General features: G+C 42.4%; 2 protein-coding genes across 6 annotated transcripts in view; both read right to left on the bottom strand.

Annotated features, from left to right (window-relative positions):
- Positions 1-10,092, bottom strand: part of NKTR (natural killer cell triggering receptor) — a 47,535-nt gene extending 37,443 nt beyond the window's left edge. For 4 of the 5 annotated variants that reach the window (XM_082639833.1, XM_082639834.1, XM_082639836.1 and 1 more), the window contains exons 1-2: positions 9,951-10,092; positions 9,727-9,807 (exon numbers count right to left, since the gene is read on the bottom strand). In XM_082639833.1, the coding sequence (XP_082495959.1) occupies positions 9,727-9,807; positions 9,951-9,963 (94 nt within the window). In that variant the 5' untranslated portion in view covers positions 9,964-10,092. The remainder of the gene's footprint in view (positions 1-9,726; positions 9,808-9,950) is intronic. The other variant, XM_082639835.1, reaches the window with a different exon arrangement.
- Positions 10,093-13,843: 3,751 nt separating this feature from the next.
- On the bottom strand, positions 13,844-16,721 carry SS18L2 (SS18 like 2). Its single transcript, XM_082638406.1, has 3 exons — positions 16,536-16,721; positions 16,224-16,300; positions 13,844-14,369 (listed from the first exon to the last, which is right to left on the bottom strand). The coding sequence occupies exons 1-3, from the start codon at positions 16,602-16,604 to the stop codon at positions 14,282-14,284; spliced, it is 234 nt and encodes a 77-aa protein (XP_082494532.1). The 5' UTR covers positions 16,605-16,721; the 3' UTR covers positions 13,844-14,281.
- Between the last annotated feature and the right edge of the window lie 2,541 nt (positions 16,722-19,262).

Genomic DNA, 19,262 nt, shown 5'->3' with positions numbered 1-19,262 from the left:
CGAACCCGTGTCCCCTGCAACGGCAGGCAGACTCTCAACCACTGCGCCACTAGGGAAGCCCAAGAATACATTTTTAAAAAAAATAAATTTATTTATTTATTTTTGGCTGCATTGGGTTTTTGTTGCTGCGTGCGGGCTTTCTCTAGTTGCAGCGAGCAGGGGTTACTCTTTGTTGCGGTGTGCGGGCTTCTCATTGCGGTGGCTTCTCTTGTTGCAGAGCACGAGAGCACGGGCTCTAGGTGCGTGGGCTTCAGTAGTTGTGGCTCGCGGGCTCAGTAGTTGTGGCTCACAGGCTTCAGTAGTTGAGGCACGCAGGCTCTAGAGCGTAGGCTCAGCAGTTGTGGCACACGGGCTTAGTTGCTCTGCGGCATGTGGGATCTTCCCGGACCAGGGCTTGAACCCATGTTCCCTGCATTGGCAGGTGGATTCTTAACCACTGCGCCACCAGGGAAGCCCTAGTAAGGATACATTTTTTATTCAGTTTCTTCAATTCACATGAACCTTGAGCAGTAAAGTTAAAACACCCATTTCAATGATATCCCCATTTTATCTATTTTGATAACTTGCCAGGGTTTTATAATATTGCTCTGAGGCCCACATAAAGCAACATTCTAAAGTCAAGCATTCCTTTAAAGAAACACTTTGGTTATCACTTTGTAAAACCAACTTTAAGCCTCTGACAAATACGAAACAAGTAATGTTCTATTTAAAAAGGGAAGGCGGGGGAGGGGGGGGGCTTCCCTGGTGGCGCAGTGGTTGAGAGTATGCCTGCCGATGCAGGGGACACGGGTTCGTGCCCCGGTCTGGGAGGATCCCACATGCCGCGGAGCGGCTGGGCCCGTGAGCTATGGCCACTGAGCCTGCGCGTCCGGAGCCTGTGCTCCACAACGGGAGAGCGGGAGAGGCCACAACAGTGGGAGGCCGGCGTACCGCAAAAAAAAAAAAAAAAAAAAAAAAGGAAGGCGGGGGACTTCCCTGGTGGCACAGTGGTTAAGAATCCGCCTGCCAGTGCAGGGAACATGGGTTCAATCCCTGGTCCGGGAAGATCCTACCTGCCGCGGAGCAACTAAGCCCGTGCGCCACAACTACTGAGCCTGCGCTCTAGAGCCCGTGAGCCACAACTACTGAAGCCCGTGCGCCTCAAGCAGGTGCTCCGCAACAAAAGAAGCCACCACAATGAGAAGCCTGCACACTGCAACGAAGAGTAGCCCCCGTTCGATGCAACTAGAGAAAGCCCGCCTGCAGCAACAAAGACCCAATGCAGCCAAAAGTAAATAAATAAATAAATTTTAAAAAAATAAAAAGGGAAGGGGCTGTATTCCTCTAAAATGTCAATGTCATAGAGACCAAAAAACAAACAAAAAAAACGTTATGAAAAAGAAGGATAAAGAGACATGACAGCTGAATGTAATATCTGATGCCACACTGGATTTTGTATTGGAGGGGAAAAATGTTATAATTGACTTTTTAGGCTAACTGACAAAAATGGAATACAGAGACAGTAGATTAAAGTATTGTATCAATGTAAATTTATGAAGTTGGTAACTGCATTGTAGTTATGTAGGAGAATATCCCTATTCTTTTCTTTCTTAAAAATTTTTTTAATGTTTCTTAAGACTCTTTTAATGAATATCCCTATTCTTAACAAATATACACAAGTATTTAGGAGTAAAGAGCCATGATGTGGGTGAACTGCAAATGGTTCAGAAAAAAATGTGTGTGCAGAGAGAGAAAAAGAGAGAGATTAATGAAGCAAATGATATAAAATGTAAATAGATGAATCTGGGTAAAGAATAGATGGGCATTCTGTTTCCTATTTTTATTTTTCAACTTCTTATAAATGTGAAATTATATCCAAACAAAAAGTTTAAAACATGTGCAGATAAAGCCCAATGCTTGAGTTCTATGAAAGCATGTGTCTATAAGAGCAGTTCTCTAACTTTTTGGTCTCAGAATCTGTCTATACTCTAAACAATCCCTGAGAACCTTAAAGACTTTTTAATATGGGTTATTTTAAATAATTTACATTTTCAAATATGAACAAAAAATTTAATGAGTGTCATTGTTTTACATTTTTGCAAATCTCATTAATGTCTAGCGTAATAGAAGATAGTTAGATTTTCCTATCTGCTTCTGCATTCAATCTGTTGTGTCATTATATGCCATGCAGCCTTTGGAAAACCCTACTGGATACAAACGGAATGGGAGTGAAAAAAATGGGGGTTTGACTCCTCCTGGCCTCATGACACCATCTCACGGTTTGAAAACAAAAGGTCTACACCATTATACTACTATAATGTAGTATATTACAGCTATAATTTATTTTAAAATACCTTACATAGACATTCTCATGTAAAGTAATCAGATGAGTTTTAAAACTATACCTTAGGCCTCTAAGAAAGAAACACCCTTCAGGGGTGATAAATCAAAGGCCGTACTCCAGAGGTAGCTTCTAATACTGCTTTTGCTATCTTTATTTCTAATCAGAGGCCTTGTAATTAGCAAGATGAATGTTAGAAATGGGTTCTTATTGGTAAATTAGTGATGTTTGGAACATACAGACTGAATAAAAACATCTGGAGATAATCCATACCCTTCCACTAACAGGACATATAAATCTGGAGTCACCCTTTGAAGTGGAACCTAAGGCTGGGTCCACCAAAAAGGTCCTGGGTCTAGTCAAGATTTTGGAGGATTCTGGTGCAGAACACTAAAAGATTCGCATGACAATTTTCAAGACCAGAAATCTTTCACATAAAGAGTGCTTGGAGCACTGGAAAGGACAGAACTGGGACTTCATCAAACTTACAGAACTGGTTATGTGACTTACTTGTGTGCATACTTGCTTGCCAACGTCTACATGTGGCAAATGAGACTTGCTTTCACTGTGCCCTGGTAGCAAGGTTGTGACAAAGGCAATCTATAGCCATCCCCTAACTTATTGGTGACTCCCCGATATACTCTAAAAAGAACTTAATAGCCATTCTTAACTGAACTGGCTTAAATCAGTTTGCAATAGATATCTAAAACCTGGTCCCCTGGGCTCCAGTACTCCATTTCTTGATATAAGATCTGAATAAGGCAAGTAAAAGGCAAGTTTCTGAGGCACCAAAGAAGGAAAAACAAGATTCCTATTTCATGTCTGCCCTGGAAGGTACTCAGTTTAACCAACCACTAACAACCATAGAGAGAAGTAACATTTAACCAAAGAAGGGTGGGCCTACCTGTCAGAAAAATAGTTGTCAGTGAAAATTTCATATCTATACTTCCAAACTGGGTATCATATTTCACACAAAAAGCTACTACTTTCAGAAAACATGAATTTATTTGTAAAGACGATGAAAAAGGATTGGCTAATTTCTACCAGTTAGGACCTTTAAAAAATTTAGAAGGAAATCTAGGTTCAGTCAAGATGGAGTAAATATACCCCGCCCTATCTTTCTTATTGAATGCACCTAAACAACCTTGGACAGAAAGCATGGAACAATTACCCAAGGACTGAAAAATAATGGTAGTAGGCATTGGGGAAGGACATCAGATCACAAAAGCCCACCAAACTGGCAATGAATTTTGTTTTTGTTTTTCCTCCCATATCTCTTGGCCTGGAATCAAAAGCAATCTGAAACCTGGAACTGCCCACTGGGCACAGAGAAAAAAAAGCTCTAAGAAAAGCCCTCTATTTCTAGAAAGGGGGCCCCAACAGATCAGAGTGAATAGGGGATATCTCATTTTTTGGTGTATTTTTTCCATACTCTCTTGTCCCAGCTCCTAAGGAATTCTGCAGTGGCAGCAGCAGTGAGAGCAAGCATATAAAACTCCAAGGGAGGGGAACCCTTCTCTCTGACTAGAGGAACTGTGGTCCCAAGAGCTTAGGAAGAATTCCTGTTGCATTTTACTCTCTATCCTGTTGCCACTTACCCTCAGAGACAGACACAGTCATGGGAAGCACATGGAAGAACAGGGAAACTAAAACCCTTGCTTTCTAGCCATATGAGCAAAAAAGGGAGTCCCTAAGGGCCAGAATGTGTTGGGGAGATCTCAAAAAAGAGGGAGCTCAAAAAACAATCCCATTTAAGTTGTACATGAATTCCTGAGCTTATCCATGAACTATGCATGGATCTGACACTGAACAGCAGAAGGTGGGTGGGAACTTGCAAGCTGAACCTAACTGGGTTGACTGTTTGCTATAACATCATCATCATCAACAACACAAGTCCATATTCTCCCCAGGATTTAAACTAGATCCAGGGTCATATAACATAACATACAAAACGTCCAGGATACAATCCAGCATTTATCGACATTTAAAGAACCAAGAAAATCTCATATCTCATAAGGGAAAAGAAGACAATCAAAGACAGCCACTCCATGATGATACAGATGTTGACATTATTAGACAAAGACTTTAAAGCAGCCATTACAACCATACTCCACTAAGTAAGGACAAACACTCTTAAAATGACTGGAAAAATAGAAAGCCACAAGCAAAACCAAAAGGAAATTTTAAAATGAAAAAGTATAATAACCAAAAATAAAGATTCACTGGGTGGGCTCAACAGGAGGACAGAGATGACAGAGGATAAAGTGAACTCGGAGGAAAAAAAAAAAGTGAACTCAAAGACCAGTTAATAGAAATTATCCAATCTGAAAAACAGAAAAAAGATAGAAAAAATAAATAAACAGAGCCTCAGGGACCTGTGGGGTAGTATCAAACCTCTGATATTTGTGTCATCAAAGTCCCAGAAAGAAAGGAAATAGTGTTGGACAGAAAACATATTTGAAGAAATAACAGCTGAAAACTCCCTAAATTTGGCAAAAGACAGACACAGATTCAAGAAGATCGGCAAACCCCAAAGAAAATAAACACAAAGAAATTCACACTACAATAAAACTGCTGAAATCTAAAGACAAGATAAATGTTGAAAGTAGCTAGACAAGAACAATACATTTACATTTGGGGGAGCAACAGTTCGAATCACTATAGATTTCTTATCAGAAACCATAAAGACCAGAGGAGAGTGGAACATTTTTCAAGTGTTAAAAGAAAATAACTATTAACCCAAAATTCTATATATAGTGAAAATATTTTTTAAGAATAAAGGCAAAATAATATTTGCAGTTGAAGGAAAACAGAGAATTTGCTGCCAGAAGTTCTGCTCTAAAGAAATACTTAAAGCAAATTCTTCATGTGGAAGGGAAATGTTACCAGAGGAACTTCAGACTTCAAAAAGGAACAAACAGTAACAGAAAGGGTAAAGATAAGAGTATTTTTTTTCTCCTCTTAAGTTCTTTAAAATATGTGTGACATTTGAAAGAAAGTTTTCAGTGTTTGTAGATGTAATACATAGGACAAGTACAACATAAGGTGAGAGGTAAAGGATGCTATATGTGGGATGGTTTTAACGGTTCTCTTGAAGTGGTAAAATATTAATTCTAAGTACACTGTAAAGAGACAAGCATACATACTGTAATCTCTAGAGTAACCACTAAAAAAACTATACAGAGATATCTCTAAAAATTCAACAGAAAATTTAAAAAATACGAATTCAAATAATCCAAAAGGCAAAAAGAGAACAGAATAAAAACAGAAGAAGTAAAAACAATTATTAAATTGACAAATCCAAACATAACAATTATATTAAGTGTAAACAGTCTAAATATACGGATTAAAAGACAGAGAATGTGAAAATGGATTAAAAACCAAGACTCATCGATTTGCTATCTCCAAGAAACCCACTTTAAATATAACGATATAAGTAGGTTAAAAGTAGAAAATGATGGCTTCCCTGGTAGCGCAGCGGTTAAGAACCTGCCTGCCAATGCAGGGGACACGGGTTTGAGCTCTGGTCCGGGAAGACCCCACATGCCACGGAGCAACTAAGCCTGTGCGCCACAACTACTAAGCCTGCGCTCTAGAGCCCGCGAGCTACAACTACTGAGCCCACGTGCCACAACCACTGAAGCCTATGCGCCTAGAGCCAATGCTCCACAACAAGAGAAGCCACCGCAATGAGAAGCCCGCGCACTGCAATGAAGAGTAGCCCCAACTCGCTGCAACTAGAGAAAGCCCGCGCCCAGCAACAAAGACCCAACTCAGCCATAAATAAATAAACAAATAAATAAACAAATAAATAAATAAAAGTAGAAAATGACATACCACGTAAACACTAATAAAAAGCTGCAGTAGCTGTATTCACATTCGACAAAGTAGACTGTGGAACAAGGAAAATTACCAGGAATAAAAAGGGTCATTACATAATGATAAGCGAGTTAATTCATTAAGAAGACCTAACAATCCTGGGACTTCCCTGGTGGCCCAGTGGGTAAGACTCTGTGCTCCCAATGCAGGGGAGCGGGGTTCGATCCCTGATCAATGAACTAGATCCCGCAGGCATGCTGCAACTAAGAGTTTGCCTGCTGCAACGAGGATCCCATGTGCTGCAAGTAAGACCCAGCACAGCCAAAATAAATAAATAAATAAATATTAAATTAAAAAAAAAAAAGACATAATCCTAAATGTGTAAGCATCCACCTAACAAAAGAGCCTCAAAGTAAATGGAGCAAAACCTAACAGAACTGAAAGGAGAAATAAACTCACGATTATAACTAGAGATTTCAACACTCCTCTCTTGGTAATCAATAAAAGAAGCCAGGAAATCAGCCAGGATATAGACGAACTGAACAACACTATTAGCCAACTGGATCTAAATGACATTTACAGAACAGTCTACACAAAAACAGCACAATATATATTCTTTTCAAGTGTACCTGGGAAATTCACCAATAGAACATATTAAACCTTAATAAATTTTAAAAAGCTGAGATCATACAAAGTATGTTCCCTGACCATAATGCAATTAAACTAGAAATCATTATTGGAAAGACAACTGCAAAATATCCAAGTATTTAGAAAGTAAAACACTTCTAAATAATTCATGAGTCAAAGACTAAGCTGCAAGGGAAATTAGAAAATATTTTGAACTGAAAGAGAATGAGCAATATATCAAAATTTGTGCAGTACACAAAATTTGTGGGGTCCTTCACAGAGGTAAATTTATAGCATTAAATACTAATACTTGACAAGAAAGGTCACAAGTCAACAATCCAAGTTTCTGCTTTAAGAAACTAGAAAAAGAGCAAAATAAAGCCAAAGCAAGCATCAGAAAAAAGAGCAGAAATCAATGAAATTGAAAACAAAACAAACAAAAAAATCAATGAAATGAAAATCTGGTTCTTTGAAATGACAATAAAATTGATAAACATCTAGCCAAACTGGCCAAAGAAAAAAAGACAACAGACACAAATTATCAATATGAGGAATAAAGGCAATACCACTATAGATCCCATAGACACAAAATTAAGGAACGATGTTGTTTGACAACTTAGATTAAATGGACCAATTGCTTAAAAGCTACCAACTACCAAAACTCACTCAAGGAGAAATAACAACATGAAGAGTTCTACAACTATACTCAAATAATTTAAAGACATTTCCTCTTTTAATATATATTTGCATTCATTTGGTGGCTTTACAATTCAAAAGTCTAATTCACATGTTTGCTAAAAAATATACAAATTTCCACTGATAGTAACGCAAAAGAATACACACTGTGTTGTATTCAACTCAATTTTTATCAGTACTTGATATCTCATTAATGTGGATAGTATGTCCACTCTTGAAGGATCTCTGCTTATCAAAGTAAATCAAAGATATTACTTTATATTGATATTTATATCAAGTGAATTATTAACTATAGCAGAAGAGTATTACTTGAATAGTACTCAATGACATACATACTAATGTTTAAATCGTGCAAAGCAGGACACCTCGTTTCAAACAACTGAAGTGATCCTTAAAAGTTGTGTAAAAATCAAGTATCTACTACTTACATAATATACTGAAAAGTACTGAAAAGTGCTAGAGAAGTATTATATATGAGACTAAACCATATGAAATTGCCAATTATCAACTGGTTCAACCTAGAATAATGTAAGCATTCCTTGTTTTCTATATGATTCAGTGTTCTCAAGAGTTCTAGTCACTTCTACCAGAAAGGTATTATAGTGTTGGAGACCGAAATTCATTATACATTTACCAAACGTATCCTGGAGATGTTTCATGACGAAAGTCATTTGCAAAACTAGGACATGAACGTATATGAGGAAAGGAGTACTGTACTTTATGTGGCTAGAGAACCTTTGTTTGACCTCCACTTTCCAGGAGTCTGATATTTTTAACTCTTAAAAAAAAAATAAGCCCTGTTATTCAAAACGTAGATTCACTATAGAGTAAGGATTAAGATCCACAAGGCTCAAAGTATGAAAAAGAGTGAATGCAACAAAATTACTAAGATCACATCATTCCTTTGCTCAAAACCCTTCAATATCTTATCTCACTGAGTCAAAGTGCTTACTATGGCCTTTACCCATTTCCTGCTACTCACCTGCCTCCTTTACTCCAGCCCCCGTGGGCTTTTCTTGCTGTTCCTCAAACTTGCAGGTACCCTCTCTCCTCAGGGCCTTTGTACTAACTACTACCTCTACCAGGAATGCTCTTCTCAAAGATATCCACACGACTCACCTCCTCATCTCCTTCGGGTCTGCTTAAATGTCATCTTCTCAAAATGGCCTTTTCTGACCAACCTATTAAAACAGTATCCCTAGGGACTTCCCTGGTGGCGCTCCCAATGCAGGGGGCTGGGGTTCAATCCCTGGTCCGGGAACTAGATCCCCCATGCATGCCACAACTAAGGAGCCCGCCTGCTGCAACTAAGATCCGACACAACCAAATAAATAAGTAAAATAAATAAATAAATAAATAAAATAAAACAGTATCCCTACTACAAGACAAAAAAATTTGGTGGTGGTGGGGTTATTGTCCGCCTTTCTCCAACAGAATATAAACTACAAGGGAGAGAGGCCTTTGTTTAATGCACTGCTATATCCTCAGAGTCTAGAACAGCAGCACGTAGAATCTGCTGAACAAGATTGGCACAAAGACTGTATATATGCCTCCAATTAAAACTTCCCTCACAGATACTAAAAAAGAGGTAAGAAAACAGTTTGGAACCCCGCGCGCTCTGTAACTTAGAACGAAACAACTACCCTCCAGAAGAAAATATTTTATTTTCAACAAAATATACTAACGAATGGCTGGATTCCCTGAAAACAAAACATTAATCCTAAGCGCACACATGCTGCAAGTCGGTTGGTACTGAATGCTTTGGTTTATCACCCAAGACTTGTGCTAAGTCATTTTCCTACGAACCAAGAAATTCTGGCTAAAGATACTTAAGGAAAAATAAAAGCGGAGTTAACCTATTAATGCTGTACAAGGATTAGGAAATACAGAATATACGAGTCCAAAGCTCACAGTACAGAGTGAGGGACCAGAAATCGAAATTGGGAGTGTTTGCCCCTAGAGACACTGAGAGAGACAAAGTCCACAAAGGATTGCACCCCTTTTCTTGGCGCTAGGCATGGCATGAACACTCATTCCGGGGGTGCAAGGGGGCATGGAGTTTGGGACTGCGAGGCCTGTTTAGGATTGGAGTGGTGTATCCGGGCCACTCTCCTTTCTGCACCGACTTTTGCTCAGGAGAAAAGAGAGTGCCGACTGCGCCTACCAGTCCCAAAAAGGCTTGGGGGAGGGGTGATGAAGGTAGACCCCTCCCCTTCCCCAAGGCAAGCCCAGGGCCCGCAGGGCTCCCCAGTGTCCCGGCTCACCCGGTTCCCGGTTGATCTCGATGTCGAAGTGACACTGCGGCCGGTCCTGCGCCCCCATCGCGACCGAGGCGGCGGCAAGAGCTGGGAGAGACGGGGAGGAAAGCGGTCAGGGCGCAGGGCTAGGGCGGAGCCCGCGCCTCAGTCACCTCCCGCTGGCCTGGTGCGACAGCGCCCGAGGCCGAGACCAGCTCCCTCTCACCCCAGGCCTCCCGGCCCCCACGGACCGCGCACACACATGCAGGCTAGCTCTTCACCTGGCTGGCCTCCAGCCTGAGCTGCTCCCCGTGAGCAGAGGAGAAACCGCTGCCACCACGGCCGAAGCCCAACGCCACTAACAGACCACCACCCCCGCCCCCTGGCCTGGTCTCCCAGTGCCACGCTAAACCCCGCGAGAGTCGGGACAAATACCGCGAGAGTACGGTCTCGAAGGCGGTGGGTAACCGAAGTGGGTGCGCTTACGTGGGCGTGCCTTGGAGCTCGAAGAGCCTCCAGCCCCGGCGCTCCTATTCCTGAGCTGGCCCTGTTCTGCGCCGCCCCTTTTCCCCCCTGTATGTTGGAATCCGTCGCCCAATCTGGGAGCCCCGGACGCGCCTGTGCTCTCTACTTTCTGTGGTCCTTTCTCAAGGGCCGTGTCTACGTATTTGCAGATACCGCGAGCTTCCTTGTTTCCGAATCTGCGAAACAGTTGGGAGAATGAGGTTGTTGAGGTTTAGTAGAGCGACAGAGCTTTGGTTTTCTTTTTCTCAAGGAGTAGTTATGGCACTATCCCGTTAGACCATTTGTCTCACTTCAAAGGCCTATAGGCTGAACTGTGCGTTCGTCCCCGCTTTGGGGCCAGCGTCACTGGTATAGTTGTGTTCAAGGCCACTCTCCCTCTTTTGTGACGTCTCAGTTCAAGACCTTTGCCCTTATTTTATTTTATTATTATTTTTTTAATTTTTTTATTTTTTGCTTTATAACAAATTTAATCAGTTATACATATACATATGTTCCTTTGCCCTTATTTTAATCGCGTTCTTCGTCTTACAGAATGCACGGGTTCTGGATACTAACATGTTGTTAGATACATGTATGTTCTTAATACAACTCTCTTGTTAGGTTTATGTAATTGCGAATATTTTCTCCCAATCTGCGTCTTGTCTTTTGAAAGTGGCTTGTGCAAAGCAGTTTTTAATTTTTGATTAAACCACTTGATCAATTTTTTTTTATGGTTTGTGCTTCTTTGTGTAGGAAATCTCTGCCTACCCCAAGCTCGAGAAGATTTTCTCCTATGTTTTCTTTTAGAAGTTTTGTAGCCCAATCTTACACCATAGGTGTAAGTCTATGATCTATTAGAATTTGTGGATGTGGGGCCAGGTAGAAGTTGAGGTTCATTTCTTTCCCCTGTAGGTCTATACAGTAGTTCCACCACCATTTGTTGAAAAGACTTTTATCCATTGAATTACCTTGGCTTTGTGACCACATATGTGCGATTCTATTTCTGGACTCTATTTGTTACACTGATATATCTTTAGGCTGGGGCCACACTGTTGGGTTGTACTTTTCCATTATTTTCTTAAAATTGTAAAATATACATAAAATATTTTAACTGTTTTTAAGCTTACAGTTCAGAGGCTGTTAACTACATTCACATTGTTGTGCAACCATCACTACCATCTATCCATAAGACAATTTTCATCTTGTAAAACTAAAACTTTGGGGACTTCCCTGGTGGCATGGTGGTTAAGAATCCGCCTGCCAATGCAGGGGACACAGGTTCGATCCCTGGTCTGGGAAGATCCCACATGCCGCAGAGCAGCTAAGCCCGTGCACCACACCTACTGAGCCTGCACTCTAGAGCCTGCGAGCCACAACTACTGAGCCTGCATGCCACAACTCCTGAAGCCCGTGTGCCAAAATTGCTGGAGCTTGAGCACCTAGAGTCCGTGCTCTGCAACAAGAGAAGCCACCTCAATGAGAAGCTGGCACACCGCAACGAAGAGTAGGCCCCGCTCGCCACAACTAGAGAAAGCCCGCGTGCAGCAACGAAGACCCGAAGCAGCCAAAAATAAATAAAAATTAAAAAAAAAAAACCTAAAACTTGGTACCAATTAAACAATAACTCCTCATTCTCCCCTCTACCCAGGATCTGGTAGCCACTCTCTACTTTGTTTTTGTTTTACTTTATTGTGATAAGAACACAACAGGAGATCCACCCTCTTTTTCGAAAATTTTTTGGCCATGTCATGCAGCATGTGGGATCTTAGTTCCCCAACCAGGGATCGAACCCACACCCCGTGCAGTGGACGTGCATAGTCTTAACCACTAGACGGCCAGGTAGGTCCCGAGATCCACCCTCTTAACAGATTTTTAAGTGTTCAAACTGTCTAATAAAGGGGGGCAGCTGCCATCCCACTCCAGCTGATGGTTGCCACATGGATCTGTAACCCAGCATTGCTAGAAAGCCAGGCTTTTATAGGAAATCCTCGTTTTTTAAAATATTAGCAACTAATTCAAAACTAAATATATTGCACAGCACCCACCATATCTGCTGATCAGATTAGGCCCATGAGCAGCCTACTTGGCATGGAGTATGAGCTCAAACCACATGAATAGTAGAGGAGGGAGGAGACCAATGATGGGTTAGAACCCTACAGATGGCAGAATGGGTGGGGGAGCAGGCTCCCTTCCAGACTTGAGAAGGCCTAGAAAGGGCCAGAGCCTTCAGCTAACACACAAAGCTAACACACTTGTATGTTTACCATGTGCCCAGCTCTCAACTGCATTATCTCCATCTCACAACGTCAGGAGGCGGATACTACTTTCATTATTCCCATTTTAGAGCTGAGGAAACAGAGCTTTCAGAGGTTGTGTTAGATCTGGGACTCAAAATGAGGTCTCTCTTCACTGTTTACATGTTACAGCCTCCCTGGGTTGCAACCCTTGACTCCAACAAAAGGTTTTAATTTTGGGTTCACAAGAATCTCTTTGCCTCATTTAACAGATAAGTCTCAAAGAGGGAAAGTTCTTTATAGAACAAAGCTAATAGAGGCAAAAAGAACAATAAAATAGAAAATCACCATTATGTAATCCCTGAGGAAGTAACAGATCAAAGCTGGGTAGATCATCATTTAAGTGAAAGGCTATCAGGAACTTGATAATAAATCAGATTAGGTTATTTCCTGATGTGATGCGAAAGCAAGCACTTCCTATGATGTATTCTTGCCAAAAATATTAAACCTGAGTCTGAATGAGCCTCTACCAGTTTATAGGAAAAGTGGGCGATTAGTGGGACAGATATAATGACACCACAGGGATACAACAGAAATGTGAAAAATTTTAGAGCAAATGACCTAGTTTTTCCAACAAATGGCAAAGAAAAGAAAAGGGAACTGTTAAGTATTTTTAGAGACTTAAGGGACATCAACAAAATGCAGGGTGTAAATCTTGTTTGGATCCTGATTCAGACACATCAACAAAAACACATTTTGTGGGAACAAAAGAAAATTGAACGTTGTGGAATTCAGGGCATGCTACTCCAAAATATGGCACCTTGGCATATTGAATATTTCACGCTGAAGGAATGTGAGAAATGGCAGATGCTGGAAGGACTCTCAGACCTTCTCCCATGAAACAGGTCATGAGACCCTCGTATTAGAAGTGTCCTCCCTACATCCAGAGGGACACAGATTTTGAACAAAAAGGCCTTACTAAGTTCCCTCCAGTTTACTACACCTAGCTCATACCCTTATGTTCTATCACATTTTCCCATGACTTTCTACTTTTCATCAAACTTACTATAAAAATGCTCAGGTTTAACTGCTCCTTTGGGTCTTCATTTCCTTATGAAGGCTCCCATGTCATATAAAACTTATATTAAATAAATTTGTATGCTTTTATTAATCTTTTGTTATAGAGGCCTAGCCAAGAACCTTAAAAGGATAGAAAGAAAAAGATATTCTTCCTCCCCATCCCATCTTCTATTAGTAGATGATGTTAGATAATAATGAAGAATTACTATTGTGTTAGCAATGATAATGGTGTTGTTACATATATGTTTAAGTCTTTACACTTTTTCTCAAAAACCAAATGGAAGACTTATTACATGAAAACATCTACACCTCAATATCAGTCTTTTGTGGAAAGGCAAGCTTTATTTCAAAGCAACCTGAAAAGAGCAGTCAGGGGGTGCACAACCACAAACTGGTAGGAGGGAACACACAGTTACACGTCCATTGGCAGGGTCTCAGTCGGGAGTCTCGCCCAATACCTGCTCAGTTTCCTCTTCCGGATGAAACTGAAAAGGTAGACTCGAAGATGCCCCTGATGTCCAAACACACTTATTTCAGGAAGGAGGACACCTGGAGTCAACTTAATTGAGCGAATCCGCTTATTAAAATAAATATTCTCTCTGAGAATATGGTTAATTTAGTAGCTTTCCTTGCATTTTCACATTTTGAAAAGAGCCACAGAGGTTCCATTCACCTTCTAAGCAGGTGAGTTGGTAAGGATCCTGCCTCCATTTCCTAGGAAATAGATTACATTTGATTACTCCTCACAACAGCCAACTGGAAGATTATTCCATTGTTTTTGAAGCACTGGTTGGGTTGGCGTCTGCGATGGTGGCCAAATAAATGAGATTTCTGTGTAACACATGCTGGTACCTATGGGTAAGAAACAGGTAAAAATTAGACGTTTGCTTTTACTGAACATGAACAACAAACTGGAAAAGAATTTATCCACCCTAGTGAATGGCTCATCCACTGACTGGATCACTCAGTGTTGTCAACCTTCTTACTTTAACATATTGAAGGAAAATATATCCAGAATCTTATCTGTTCTCACTTCTCACTTCCATAGCTACCTCTCTAGGCCAAGCCACTATCACTTCTTGCTTGGACTACTGCAGCAGTCTCCTAACCTGTCTCCCTGCTCTACCTTTGCACCCCTACTCTAATTATCCACATAGCAGCCTGAGTGATCACTGTACAATTTAGGTCAAGACCATGTCATACCTCTGTTCAAAACCCTCCAAAGCCTCCCATCTCATTATGAGTAAAGCTAAGCTCTCATGGCCTATAAGGCCCTATATGATCAGGGCCTCTAGTTACCCTCTCTGATCTCATCTCCTACCACTTTCCCTTTACTCACCGAGTTCTGGCCAGAGTGGCCTCCTTGCTATGACTTGAAGATATCCAGCACGCTCTAGCCTGGGGGCTTTTCCACCTGATACTCTCTCTGATTCACGTATCTGCATAGCTGCTCCCCCACCTAAGGCGTCTACTCAAATGTCACATCAACGATACCTGGTATAAAGTAGCGCTCTTCCCCCCACTTACCCTGCTTTATTCTTGTTCGAAGTGCTTATTAGTATGTGCCTAATTATATGATTCTACAGTCTAGAAGGTAAGTTCCATGAAAGCAGAGCTGGTCTCTGTTTTGGTACTGATTCCCCAGTGGCTGAAACAGTGCCTGGTCTCAGTATTACTTATAAAATATCTTGAACAGGGAATTCCCTGGCGGTCCAGTGGTTAGGACTTGATGCTTCCGATGCAGTGGGCACGGTTTTGATCCCTGGTCGGGGAACTGAGATCCCGCATGCCACAAGGGCCCCCCCCCAAAAAAAAAATCTTGAACAAACTTAAAGAAGGGACAAGACACTTCCATGATCAATGCACACTTACTATAATAGCGATTCTCAATCAGGGGGTAGAGCTCTCCACCTAGGAAGACAAATCAGGCTAGGGGGCAGGAAATGTGAACAGTGCAGTGTGAAAAGGTCCATTAGGAGGTTTTGATAACTTTCTTACCCCATAGTTTGAGAATCACTGCATCAAATGGAGTGTTTTGCAACTATTTGCCATATAGAAAAATGAGAGTGTTTACTATAAACTGTACAAAAGCAAATTACCAAATGCCAGTGTCCAGTGTAAAGACTTACCCAAAGCTGGATTGCAGGTTACTTTTTTAGGGGGTGGGAAAAGCATGGCTTTGGTAACAATGAAATAAAATTTTTTGTTTCTGTAATAAATGGGGCATAATTCCTGGAATGACATTTAGAAAAGAGGCTCTTTTCCCTCATTTTGGCATATAGCTAGAGAGCACATTAAATTACTGTGCCAAGTTTACCTCTGTCTTAACCTGGAAATCTTTTATTGGTCTTTGCATGTGTCACAAGAAAAGTATGAGCCAGGGTTCCACGACCAGAAAGCAGCCACTGCTCTCATCATCTCCGGACACTAGTTTTCCGAGTGCTTTCCTCCCCATCCCTGTTGTCATCGGCTGACATGGCTTCACGTGAAGCAGTCTTTGTAATGAGCACAATTCAAGTTTTGAAGAGGGAGCCACGTCTGACTCCAAGCTTCACAGTGCACTGTCCGTATGGTCTTGGGCAGGTAACCTCTCTGAGCCTCATCTGCGATCAATCTCTCAAGACTCCTAGTTCAGGTCAGCTGCTGTATTCCTATACTGGCTTCCCCGCCAAACTCATTAGTCAGGGTAATGGGGAGGGGACTTACTGGACGCATTCATTCGCCCGGCCTTTGTTCTGATATTCCACAATACAGCGGATCAACTGATCATTCTCCTCCAGGAGCTGAAAGATGAAAGGGTCAGTGCAGCACGACATCAGGACGGCGGGGACAACTGCCTCCTTCCCCGCCCCCGCCCCAATGCCGGGATTTCCAGCCCCAGCGCCTCTGCTGACTTCATTCCCATCTGACGGCAAGTCACCCTACGCACACGTCTCAGCTGCTCACTCCAGGAAGCTTCCAGCACCCGTAGCACTTCGGGATCTCTGCTAAGATCGCTCTGCCCGCATTAGCGCTCACCCGCTGGATCGTCTCCTGATTGACTTCCGCCTTGCCTCTCAGCCAGTCCGGCACGAAGGCCACCGACATCCCGGGAAGCCAGGTTGGAAGGCGGCCTCACGCTTGCAGACCCCCGCGCGTCTAGACCAGAGCTGACCAGCAGCCCTAGACGCCCTACAGCCGCAGCAAGGACCCAAGCTAAGTGGGCATACGCTCTCGACGTTGATTGGGTCCTCCCACCTAGGGGGCGGAGAACAGGCGGAACGTCATTTGTGATTGGGCGCGCAAGAGCGATTCTCAGCGACCTCCTCCGACCCCGCCCCTGGGGCTTCGGTGCTGTTTGTGGATCTTTTGCGTTTGCGCAAGCTAGCCTCAGGGGCGGCGTCCGGCGTCAGCTCCTCGCCTTTTAGGCTTTGGGCCCTGCTTGTCTGCGGCAGCACCTTCCCCAGGGTCACACAGTAATCGAGGCTGGAACATGGATATCTGGCTCCAAATCCACACCTCTTTCAGTACCACTCTGGTGCCTCCAGGCCTGCGTCTGGAGCCTGAACCCTGGGAATTGCCTCCTGCCAAGCCAAACCCTGCAGGGCCAAGGAAAACACCAGTGTCAGCTTTACCCTTTGCTGAGGGAGAAACTCGCCTATAGGCCTCTTTTAACTTTGGGCCCTTCTTTTTTCTTTTTTTTAAAAATCAGATTTACAACCCTAAAAAGCACTATAATTTTCCCCAACTTACAGATGAGAAAACAGAGGTTAAGTTACTTGCCCAAGATCTCATAGCTACTAAGGGCAAAGTCAGTATCTGAACAGAAGCAGTCTGGCTTTAGAATTTTTGATCTCAACCACTGCCCTGCACAGCCTATGCACCATACTGCGGAGGTGGTTTGCTGAAAGATAAAGGGAGGAAGCTGGGCCAATCTCTTGGGCCACACTGTTACTGCTGGCAACCACTAAAACTCTGAATTGGTTGTCTTCTCTTTTGTCCAGTCCATCCATGATGAACATGGGAGCAAGGTTGGTTTTCTCTGTAGCAGAGAGTGAGAAGCAGCCACTTAAATTTAGGAGGCAGATCTTGGAAGACTTTACTCCTCAAAAAGGGTATCCGGGCAATTCTGCCTTCTAGAGCTTCATTTCCCAGAGCAGGCTCATCTGCTTTGCTGGGCTCTCCCTCCACAATTCCCTTATTCATCCCTCAGAGGAGGTTTCATCCCATTTAACAGAGGGCTAAGTGTGAGTGATAAATTAGCTGTGGATGTGTACAGTTTGAGGTGATGTCTAATGGAGATGTTGAAGTTTGTGGCTGGCTGTTTGGCTGGAACTCAGGGCCAAGGACTGGGCTGGTGATGTAAACTTTGAGAAAAATCACTTGTGGAAACTGGCATCATCCTTGAAGCTACTTTGTCACCCTTTCACATCCAATTCATCACTAAGTCCTGTTGATCTTGCTCCTATATTTCTCTGCAGCCTGCCCAGTTCTCTTCCTTTTTACCACCGTTCCTGCCTAAGCTCCAGCTTCATCCTCTCTTGCCCAGTCAACTGCACTGGCATCCCAGCTGGTCCTACCACAGTTTCCATGAGCCTTCTCCACTTTGATCTTAATATCAGCAGCCAAAGTGATTTTTACAAAATGCAAATCCAATCAGTTTTCCCCTGTCCCAAACTCTACCATGTCCAAGAGCCTATATGGTCTTACCTCTTCTTTTCTCTCTAGTGGCTCTCACTCTACTCCTTTACTCTCTAAACTCTGAGTTTCAGCCAAAGCAGTCTTGAGGAAAAAAGCAGAGCTGGAGGAATCAGACTCCCTGACTTCAGACTATATTACAAAGCTACAGTAATCCAGACAATATGGTACTGGCACAAAAACAGAAATACAGATCAATGGAACAGGATAGAAAGCCCAGAGATAAACCCACACACCTATGGTCAACTAATCTATGACAAAGGAGGCAAGGATATACAATGGAGAAAAGACAGCCTCTTCAATAAGTGGTGCTGGGAAAACTGTACAGCTACACGTAGAAGAATGAAATTAGAACACTCCCTGACACCATACACAAAAGTAAACTCAAAATGGATTAGAGACCTGAATGTAAGACCAGACACTATAAAACTCTTAGAGGAAAACATAGGAAGAACACTCTTTGACATAAATCACAGCAAGATCTTTTTTGATCCACCTCCTAGAGTAATAGAAATAAAAACAAAAATAAACAAATGGGACCTAATGAAACTTCAAAGCTTTTGAAAAGCAAAAGAAACTACAAACAAAACGAAAAGACAACCCTCAGAATGGGAGAAAATATTTGCAAACGAATCAACGGACAAAGGATTAATTTCCAAAATATATAAACAGTTCATGCAGCTCAATATTAAAAAACAGGGCCTCCCTGGTGGCGCAGTGGTTGAGAGTCCGCCTGCCGATGCGGGGGATACGGGTTCGTGCCCCGGTCTGGGAGGATCCCATATGCCGCGGAGCGGCTGGGCCCGTGAGCCGTGGCCGCTGGGCCTGCGCGTCCGGAGCCTGTGCTCCGCAGCGGGAGAGGCCACAACAGTGAGAGGCCCGCATACCGCAAAAAGAAAAAAAAAAAAAAAAAAAAAAAAAAAACAAACAACCCAATCCAAAAATGGGCAGAAGACCTAAATAGACATTTCTCCAAAGGAGACACACAGATGGCCAAGAAGCACATGAAAAGCTGCTCAACATCACTAATTATTAGAGAAATGCAAATCAAAATTACAATGAGGTATC

The sequence above is a fragment of the Mesoplodon mirus genome (genome assembly GCF_964341445.2).
Source record: "Mesoplodon mirus genome assembly, chromosome: 12".
Classification (NCBI taxonomy): domain Eukaryota; kingdom Metazoa; phylum Chordata; class Mammalia; order Artiodactyla; family Ziphiidae; genus Mesoplodon; species Mesoplodon mirus.
Note: the sequence above shows the minus strand (reverse complement) of the source record. Positions and strands in the feature narration are given on the sequence as shown.